Consider the following 10,498-nt stretch of genomic DNA (forward strand, 5'->3'; position numbering starts at 1 on the left):
GACACTTCATTCAAGCTAATCAGAAGAATTGGCCTTCATTATTGGATGTAGCTCAACTTTATTTTCATTCCAATAAGTGTTCTTCCATAAACAAGAGTCCATTTGAAGTGGTCACTAGATAACTATCAAGACTATTGCATACTTCTCTTGAGCCATATAGAGGGAAAAATCCACGAATTTCAACCTTAACAAAAAATGGAGACAAAATACAAAAATTGCACAAGCATATTTAGATAAGGCATCGAAGCGCATAAAGAAATGGGTAAATAAGGGTTGAAGTGTACAGCGATTCAAAGTTGGTGATCTTGTTCTTTTAGACTAATGCCCAAACGAACCAGGTTCTGAAGAAAATGAGATTGTAAGTTGTAAGTTGATGCATAAATATGAGGGTCCATTGAATATCTTTTCCAAAGCAGCGAATGCCTTTTACAAAATTGACTCGTCAAAATGAATGAAAGTGTCCAATGTTTCATGTGAGCAACTTAAAGCCTTATTATGTAAACACCATAGATGCAAGTCATAGTGAATCAACAACCAGGACTGCCATTTTTATGAAGCCACTATCAAAACATCGAGTTGAAGAGAATTTAGCTAACAAGGTATCTAGAATATCTCGAAGAATAGTTTATGAATATTTAGTGAAGTCGGAGGGCTTAAAAAACCAGTTGGGAAAGAGATCATGACCTTTAAGCATTCAAGCAAAAGATTGAAGAATTCTAGGCCAACAAGTCAACGAAGGCATCGACAGAATTGGTGGAGGAGAATGTCATTAGCCAATCTTGTATAGGGCTATGATGGGACATAGAATGTCATGAACAACCTATGTATAGAGCCATGACCGAGTAAAAGTGTTAAGAGAGAGGGTAGATCTCGTGTGCTAGGAAAAAGTGTCCCAATTTTAAATATTGTAATGGTTTTTGTTAGTATAGCTATAAAATCCCTTAAGCTCTTTAGAAGAGGTGAGCGATTGACGTATTGTTGAGCTATTTTATTGGTTAAGGTACGTGCTAAACTACCTATCTAAGGTTGCCCTTCTAACCTTGATGATGGTGGGAAGACTCAATGTTCTTTTTGTACTAGTTGTACTAATCTCGATATTAATAAAATATTTTTTTATATGAAAATGCTAGGGTTCACTTTGGTGTGCTCTTATTTTGCTTCGATATATCGTTGTGCATATTTGAGATTAACTTGTAGCTTATTGGATGCCTATTCAAATATTGAACTATCTTTGATTGACTTGTGTGAAAACGTCCATCCAAGTACTACTTTATTAAGAAAAAGCTTAGCTCATGACAACCTGCCTACCCATTACTAATATCTATAAAAAAAATTTTCAACTTTTTAGTTTGAAATTGGTATGGGATCCATAAATGTTTCTGAATCTAGATTTATAAAAAAGAATGATTGGGCCGTAAAAGGTCATTTTGGGTTGGATCGTGGCAACAATCCTTTCTTTTTCTCTTCATTTTTGTTATTTTTAACCCAGAGCCCAACCCTCAAAAGAAAGCCGCTTCAGTCACACCCAACTAAAAACCCTAAAGTCAGGGCATAGGAATCAATCTATTTGTTGGACAGAACTGTTTCCCTCGCCGCTTTCATTTTCTCCTGTCATCTTGACATCTCCGTAATAAAACCCTCTCTATTTTCAACACATACACACCAAAAGCAAAATGGCAGAAAGAGGCAGAGGAGAGCGTGGCGCTTTCAGGCGCGGCTTCGGTGGAGGCGGTGGCAGATCTGACCGTGGCCCAAGAGGCAGGCGACGTGGCCGTAAAGATGAAGAAGAGAAATGGGTGCCCGTAACAAAGCTCGGACGTCTGGTGAAATCCGGAAAAATCACTTCCTTGGAGCAAATCTATCTCCATTCTCTCCCCATCAAAGAGTACCAAATCGTCGACCAACTCGTTGGCCCTTCTTTGAAAGACGAGGTCATGAAGATCACTCCTGTCCAGAAACAAACACGTGCCGGCCAGCGCACCCGTTTCAAGGCCTTTGTCGTCGTTGGCGATGGAAATGGACACGTCGGATTGGGGGTGAAGTGTAGCAAAGAAGTTGCGACGGCTATAAGAGGGGCGATAATATTGGCGAAATTGTCGGTGATACCGGTGAGGAGAGGGTATTGGGGAAATAAGATTGGAAAACCTCATACAGTGCCGTGCAAAGTTACTGGGAAATGTGGGTCCGTTACCGTTAGGATGGTGCCGGCTCCCAGAGGTGCGGGGATTGTGGCTGCTAGGGTGCCCAAGAAGGTGCTTCAGTTTGCCGGTATTGAGGATGTTTTTACTTCTTCTAGGGGTTCTACTAAGACTCTTGGTAACTTTGTCAAGGTATTGACTTTTTTAATATTATTTTTTTATTTGTTGGCTTTTGTTTTTATTTCAGATTGATTTTGGATTTGTTTATATCTATTTGAAAATGGGTTGTTAATTCTTCTACGCTGATCATTGATATGATGACTCTTTGTCTAAGTACTAGGATACTTTACTTGTTCTTTGATGAGTTATGGTATGTTTGATTCATTTTCATTAGTCTTGGCATGTGTGTTATTGATATTTTGTAAGATGTGTGGTACTGGATTAATTGGATAAATTTGTAGATGATTGTACTTTTAGATATTGGTTACTGTTACATTGTCTTTCTTTTAATTTGGGGATATGGGTCATTGATCTTGAGTAGTTAGGTATTTTGTGGTTTTCTTTCTCTCCCAGATATTTTTCGTACTGATTTGATGGAAGCATATTTCACCCTTTATTATATTGTTTTATTATGGAGTTGTTGTCTTGAATTTACCTCCGTGATTGTAATGGAATTGTTGAAGGCATCTTTTGGTGGGATAGAAATTGGTAACTAATGTATGGTTGGGAATCTTGTAGATATCATAGGACTTGAATATTTTATTTTGGTATGGCTATAGCTTCCTCTGGTTGTATTATTTTGTGTATAAACGCTTGATAATATGTGTATGTTGGTTTGGACATGGATACATGTCACTATTTGTAAGAACAACCAATTGTATTGAATTTACCTATCCGCAACTCTAGTGGAATTGTGTTGAAGGTAGTACATTGTTTTCTGCTTAGCTCTTGATTTTGAATTGTTGAGGATAGTAGACTAGAGTAGTTTGGTTGCAAATATGCTGTTAATGTTGTGTTAATTCTTGAAGCTGGATATTGTTCGTATAATATATTTGTAGTTGAAATTTTGTTTTATCTTTGATGACTTGACGCACCTCCTTTGTAATTGATATTGAATGTATGTTTGGCTATACAATTGAATTGAATAATCATAAAATATAATCATAAAATTGTAACTATTATATTGCAAGTTGTAACTATTATACGATTTTTGGCTATACAATTGTAAGTTGTAACTATTATATATTGCAACCTACCCGGTTCCTGAAATTATTTGTGCTAGATTGTTGTAAAATTAATGTGCTTTTGTTCTAGATAGGTGTTATTTGGTGTATGTTCTGTTGTAAAGTTGATTTGTTGAGTTGTTTGTGATATCTGATTATTTTTTGCCTTTTGGAAATGTAAATTGCAGGCTACCTTCGAGTGTCTTCTGAAAACTTATGGTTTCTTGACTCCTGATTTCTGGAGAGAGACTCGTTTCACAAAGTCTCCCTTCCAGGAGTATACTGATCTGTTGGGAAAGCCGGTGAAGACTCTTGTACTTGAAGATGCAGAGAGGGTGGATGTGTGATGGTGATGAGTTATATTATTAAAGATGCGCTTTAGTGCCTAGGGTAGTAATATGAAGTTCTTTTTGTCAGTTAAGACAATGCTAACGTTTACTTTTTGGCTTATTTGGTTGTCTTCGGAAATTTAGTACTTGTTCGGTAAGTTTTGTTTGCTCAATCTGGATTTTATATAAGCTTATATGGATATATGTGATTGTTTTTCATTTTTCTTAGTGCTGATCGTTGCCTTCGTGCATACTTGAAATGAATTTTTTATGAGGTCAATTATTCAACAAATGGTGAATAACATTGCTGATTTTAGTGACAGAAACAAAAATGACAAAAAAGAAGCAGGTTTGACTTTGGGTAAAATGTTTTTAGCTGCTCTATCACCATCAATTGTCTTTGGCACTATTAATCCAAGTTCTGCAGTGTTATCATTTGAAATTTATAGCTTATGTCCTCCGGTATATCGATTTTTTTAAGTAGCTATTTAACATTCTTCTCAGAATTTGCTATGAAATGAAACCTCTAGAGCACCATGTGACAACTCCCTTTGATCGATCTGGCACATGCTACCAAACACCTGAGATTCACAAATGCGGCGCTGAATGGAGGCTTTGACATCCACAGGCAAAACTATGCGAAGAGTTTTCATGACCACAACCTTAGGTCAAGATAAAACCCACACGTGGCAGTGACGCATTTGTCCTAGCATTTCTTTGTATAAGAAAATGAATGATGGGTTAGTAACAGGCCCTTTCATGCTATTTCCATGACTAACTAATAATAAATCAATCCCAGCTTGTGAATATGACCAAAGAAACAGAAATTGCAGATAATAGCAGCCCCCCAAGACCCTGACTACACAGACTTGGCTTCTATGAGCATGACAGCCTCTCGGCTGCGGAGCTCAAGCTCAACTTTGACTAGACTTCCTTCAACAACAGCACGCAGAGGGCTGATTGTGGCCAAGGCAGCAAGAGCTGATGAAGGACAGAAGGCCAGATGGGAACTGAAGCAAGAGAGCAGCAATAGGAGGAGGGAGTTGATTTTTGTTGCTGCAGCAGCAGTTGCTTTCTCCGTTGCAAACATTGCCATGGGTGAAGAGCCAAAGACTGGGACCCCTGAAGCTAAGAAAAAGTATGCTCCTGTTTGTGTGACAATGCCTACAGCTAGCATCTGCCGCAAGTGAGAATCTGATGTTTCTCTAAATTTAATGTCGATTTTAATTTGAAATTCATGTAAAAGTTGCATGGAAACTTGTATCTTGTTATTGGAGAATCCATGTCATACTCTTCTTTCTTCTCCTTCTACTCTATATTCACCAAATAGTCGTATATCTCTAGACTGACTAAACTTCAAGTTCAACTATCTTTTGGGTTGAAATCAATTTGTGGGAATAATTAAAATGAACCAAATTCATCGGTAGAGTTGGTACCGAGTGCCGTTAAAAAAATTGTGAAGAAACTCTAGCTCAAAGGGTGGAGTAATAATAGCAAAAAACGAATGATAAGGAACTTGGAAACGCGAGAGTTTTGTCATAAAGCTTGTTTTCTTTGATGTTGTTCAATCACTGCCCAAGTCAATGGATGTTCTATCAAATTTTGCATTTGAATCAGCCATTCATATATGTGTTATGGCATCTTTGTTAAACATAATTTGGATAACCTTCATAATTACAACTAATTTTTGTGTATCCTAATAAGATTAGACAAGCAAAAGTCAGCACCATTCTGTCAGAAACAGACAGAAGACACCAAAATCACCCCTCGGATATAAAAAAATGAAGTTCATGACTTCCATGTCAAGTCAAATTTATTGACGATAAATATCAATTTAACTTTCATTTTGTAATTAGAAATATCAAGATATTTCTGACACTTGAGAAATTACTAGCCGATTTGCTCTCCACTCTTAAAGCTATAGTTCATTAAGTCTAACAAGAAATATCTAAAGTCCCTGCAACACAGGGATTTATATTAATAAAACAAAATTTGTTCCTCCTCGTTCCCTAACTCAAGGGAATAGGACAGAACAATTCACGGAGAATCCAGACCCTGTATTAAAACTTGAATAGAAAATGATTTCAAAAAACCCATAGTTCATCCATTCCGGATGTTTCCAAACGTGTTACCGAAAGAGATACCAGTAATTTGGTCGGTGGATAATGCAGCAGCAGCAATATCTCAAAGGACTCATTCACTTCTACCGTTTTGCCTGGCAGCAACAAAATTGCGAATGACTTCTATTGCCAGCTGATGAGCACTCTTGTTTTCCAGCTTTGCAAGCTCATCCATGGCTTCATATGTCCCTTTATCCGCAAAAAACTTTAGGTTACACTTTGCTGATGTTTGCACTGGACCTTCCCACTTGTCCACCAACTCTTGAAGCTTTTCAAATCCCTGAGAGAAATCAACATCCTCGTCAGTTGCTGTACCATTAGTTCGATTGATCATAAAACATTTTTTCAAAGGAATGCAGATAAAAAAGTACTAGATTATTTTCCCACTAGTGCCCAAAGAGAATAATAATGGAAACATGCTAGTTGTTCAGTACTTACCATGCGGGTTGTGAAGTCGCCAAATGATTCTTTAGGTTGTCTTTTTCTTTTCCAGTAGTAGAACAAAGGTTCAAAAACTTTTTCAAGATCCTGAACTTTGACTTTATTCATAAAACTTCTTGCTAATCGGGTTTGATTGGGTGTTCCTCCAAGCCAAATCTAATTTTAACAACAAGAACAAATTACCAAGTTATCCCTACTAATTGATCACTATAGAAAGGCATCACATCAAATGATTGAACTACCTGATAGCTGTTGGGACCATCACCAACCAGTCCAAGCTCAGCCATGTATGGTCTAGCACAACCATTAGGGCAGCCAGTTATCCTTATCACCACAGACTCATTGTACTTGAGACCGACCTGAAATTAGGCAAGTGCATATCTATTTATTAGAGCTCCAAACCTGATTTCATGCGAATTCAAATAATAGATAGGGAGGAGAATTTGACTAGACTATAGAAATTCACACACACAGATTGTCCGTAGAAATTTGAAAATAAAATGAAAGCCATGCAAAGTACATCTTCAAAAGGGTCATGCAGCAGTTAAATTTCCCCTTGGTAAGAAGGTGATAATTTCAGCCAATTGTCATGCTAACTTCAGTGTTAGATCAGTCTTCTTGTAGGGACAAGGGGTCATTTAAATTTAACAAGAGTGTGTATTAGGTAAATATACCTTCTCAAAGACAGCTCTGACTCGCTTAAGGATATTGGGTATGCCGCGTTCAGCTTCAGTTATTGCCAATGGGCAAAGTGGGAAAGCTGGGCAAGCCATAGCAGTTAAGTTCAGGGAGTCCACATATCTAGGATGCTGTTCGCAGCAAGAAGGTAAACAAATTCGAAGTATAAATTATAACGAATTCACGCTGTTCACATGGGGTCCATACATTTAATACAAAATATAAATTATAACGAAATAAAACAGAGTTAGGTAAACAAATTCAAGGAATGAATACTGAGAAGCCAAGGAAACACTTACAAACTAACCATGTAACATTATTGCAACCCAAGGAAAACTTAAAAAGAAAAAAAGGAAAAGCAGTTAAAAGATTATGCACCAAGTGCAAACTACATGGATAGTAAATTCCAGAAAAAGTTATTTACAGACTACAAAGCCATCACTCCATGGATGAACTAGGTCAGCCACAGGCTTCACAAAAAATATAGGATTACTTGAGCAATTGACATCTGAATATACAATTCAAATATTAGGGTTTTGTGTGATAAACCTACTCTTGCGTTGTGGTTTTGTAATGTAAGAGCAGGCCTGCAATAAATCCAAGGAGTTCAGTCCTTCAACAAATTTATGTTTCAGTATTTGGGAAGCAGAGGTAATAATGATTAATATCTCTTTACCCTTTACTTTGAAGGGTTAAAGTGATCTTCTCTTGCATTCACCAATTTGTCCTTCAGCTATGATTGAGCAATAATCCCTTGATCGTATAAGAAATTTTTTGTTTTTTAGGTAGACACTTAACACATTATTGCTAGCTGATAGCAGGCATTGACAAAATGCTTGCATTACCATATTACTTAGAACTTTAAGCTGTCATTACACTCTTAATGCTAATATGACTTCTACTCAGCCAGCACCCTACTTAACCCATCTTGATATTTCTTATTTGAAAATGAAGAAGGAACTGAAAAATATAATAAACTGTGGTTTCATATCTTCTGTCCAATCTTTTTGGTGGTATTCTACGCAATTGCATAACTGGTTCTCATGATTCCACATTATCGGTCTTGTCTAGAAACTAACATGCCATAAATTTATGCAACTTTCTAGTGAACTATCATCAAATGCCGCCAGCTAATTATTCATTAACCTATTTTATTTTTTCTTTAAAATCTGGATTATAATGTCATATCATCTAACAACCCTAACACAATAGACAAGGCAAATATTCTTAACCATTAGATTAAGATGTTCAACTCTAAAACTTTTGCAGACACTGTAGAGTGCAGGTTCAGAAATCAGATAGGTAACTGTAGCAAGTAATAAACAACTTACCAGCAGACCAGCCTGAGCAAGAACTGTGGTAATGGGACGCCTCCATGCACTACGAATGTCACACAAAACAATGTTTTGGTTTGGGGTGATTCGCACATTTAAATTATACTTCTCTATTACTTCCCTCAGTGTCTTTTTCATTTTTCCTCCAATGCGACCATTATCTACATGGAGCCCACAAAATAAAGCACCATCACCCTGTCAAAAGTTTCTAACCAGTCAGAAAAGTGACCAAGAAGGTCAAAAGTCACTGTATTATAATCTAAGAATCATGCTTGAGTTGAAAACAATCTGAACCAAGCATAAAATCAAAAGATTAAAACAAAGTAAGTAATTAGGAAATGTGGAAGTTAAAAACCATAAGACAAATCAAAGACATCATGGATGATGTCCCCAAAAAAGAAACACCAACCTGCTCATGCCATCCCAAGTAACTCTTAAATTCCCACTCAGGCAACTCATAGAAAGGCTCAAATTTCTTTCCATAAAATTGCTCAACAACACTTCTAAACTTTTCAATCCCCCAAGAGCTGATCAAATATTTCATTCTACTATATTTACGGTCATCTCTTCTGCCATGATCTCGTTGAGTAGCAACAATGGCTTTAATAGCGTACAAGATGTCCTCTTTTGGCACATAGCCTAGTGATTCTCCCAAGCGTGGGAAAGTGGTCTCCAGCCTATGGGTTCTTCCCATGCCGCCACCAACCTGAAATGACAATTACAAGAAATGAATGCTCTAAGGTATAAAAGTGTGTAAGAAAAAATGGAAAAAATAATGATTTCTTCTGTCATTAGTAGTCTTACATATATGTTAAATCCCTGAGGCTCCCCGTTTTCATCAGAAACTACCACAACACCGATATCATTTGTGAGAATATCCACTGAGTTATCAGTTGGCACAGTCACTGCAATTTTAAACTTCCTTGGCAAGAACTGAGTCCCATATATAGGCTCAGGCGAATCAGGGAAATTCGTGCCATAAGAATTATCATTCCTGGCTTTCACAACTTCTGGAGGCTCCGATGTCATGAATCTCTCCCCATCAACCCATACATCATAGTAAAAACCAGACTGAGGAGTTAACAGTGCAGCAATGTTATCAGCAGTTTCCTGTGCAAACAGGTACTCTTTTGTCATGAGAGGAGCAGCAGGGGCAAGCACATTCCTATTGAGATCCCCACATGCACCAAGTGTCGAACCCATGTTTTTAATAATAGTGCTCATTACGGTCTTGAGGTTCTTCTTCAAAACGCCGTGGAGCTGAAACGTTTGCCTTGTGGTCAAACGAAGCGTCCCAATACCAAATTGATCGGCAAGATCATCCATTGTCAAGTAGAGTTGGTTTGACACTTTGCCACCAGGGTTTTTAGTACGAAGCATGAAGGAATAAGACCTTGTACCTCGCTCATCTCTGTTATACTGTTGATAACTCCCATGGAACTTAATTAATTGTGTTGCAGCCTCGTTTATATTGGGTGTATCGGTCAGTATCTCCTCATTAAGAGGGTATCTAATGAAATTGCTTTGTTCTTTGAATATTTCAACTTTACTTCGCTTTGGCTCTGTCTTAGTGGTTTCAGGCTTCACGGGCTGAAATGGGATTCAACAAGTTATTCAAAACAAACAATTTAATCTAAAATTTGCAACTTTAGATTTTTAAAAAAATGCTAAAATTGTTCCAAAATAAATATATACATTACAACGAATCTTATTTCACCGAGGAAAATATGAATATAAAAATAATTTAAAAGAAATTAAAAAAAGAGCAAAAGGCATATAAGTAGTAAAGGTTGCAAAATTTTCCCAGACTTTCTTAGCTTCCAAACAACAATTAACGTTCAAAATGAAATTAAAATTTTTTTTCTTTAAAAAAAAAAGAAAAAATAAATAAAACTAACCGTGGAGACAGCTCTAATGAGAGAAGGACTGGAGAAGGTAACGGTAAACATGCGAAGATTCCTCTTCAAGGCTATAGAATGCGAAGATTTCAACCCCGTAAAGTTCTGAACTCGAATCTTTGGATCGTTTGGTATCACGGTACTCGTCGCAGTTCCAAATGACGTCGTCATGGCTTCAAAGAAGAGCCAAAGCCTAGCCCTTCAATTGTATTTCTCTTCAAAAAAAATCAGCTAGGTTTTTCAACCTTCTTGTCAAATGAAGAAGAAAAAAACAGAGGCTGATCGACAGCTGCGAAGAAAACGCAGAGAGTTCGACGGAGAAATTTTGTGTGACTGT

General features: G+C 37.1%; 3 protein-coding genes across 3 annotated transcripts; 2 read left to right on the top strand and 1 right to left on the bottom strand.

Moving 5' to 3' along the window:
• Nucleotides 1-1,502: 1,502 nt before the first annotated feature.
• Nucleotides 1,503-3,918, top strand: LOC111286116 (uncharacterized). The gene is made up of 2 exons (XM_022875916.2): nucleotides 1,503-2,330; nucleotides 3,550-3,918. Exons 1-2 carry the CDS (start codon nucleotides 1,674-1,676, stop codon nucleotides 3,706-3,708), a joined length of 816 nt encoding a protein of 271 aa, XP_022731651.1. The 5' UTR covers nucleotides 1,503-1,673; the 3' UTR covers nucleotides 3,709-3,918.
• A 589-nt stretch (nucleotides 3,919-4,507) lies between these two features.
• On the top strand, nucleotides 4,508-4,995 carry LOC111284314 (photosystem II 5 kDa protein, chloroplastic-like). Its single transcript, XM_022873023.2, has one exon. The coding sequence runs from the start codon at nucleotides 4,569-4,571 to the stop codon at nucleotides 4,878-4,880; it is 312 nt and encodes a 103-aa protein (XP_022728758.2). The 5' UTR covers nucleotides 4,508-4,568; the 3' UTR covers nucleotides 4,881-4,995.
• A 469-nt stretch (nucleotides 4,996-5,464) lies between these two features.
• LOC111284864 (sulfite reductase [ferredoxin], chloroplastic-like) lies at nucleotides 5,465-10,498 on the bottom strand. Its single transcript, XM_022873924.2, has 8 exons — nucleotides 10,162-10,498; nucleotides 9,068-9,853; nucleotides 8,673-8,969; nucleotides 8,261-8,458; nucleotides 6,926-7,060; nucleotides 6,494-6,610; nucleotides 6,249-6,407; nucleotides 5,465-6,090 (listed from the first exon to the last, which is right to left on the bottom strand). Exons 1-8 carry the CDS (start codon nucleotides 10,330-10,332, stop codon nucleotides 5,884-5,886), a joined length of 2,070 nt encoding a protein of 689 aa, XP_022729659.2. The 5' UTR covers nucleotides 10,333-10,498; the 3' UTR covers nucleotides 5,465-5,883.

The sequence above is a fragment of the Durio zibethinus genome, chromosome 6, assembly GCF_047325235.1.
Source record: "Durio zibethinus cultivar Kanyao isolate XHJ-2024 chromosome 6, ASM4732523v1, whole genome shotgun sequence".
In the NCBI taxonomy this organism is placed as follows: Eukaryota; Viridiplantae; Streptophyta; class Magnoliopsida; order Malvales; family Malvaceae; genus Durio; species Durio zibethinus.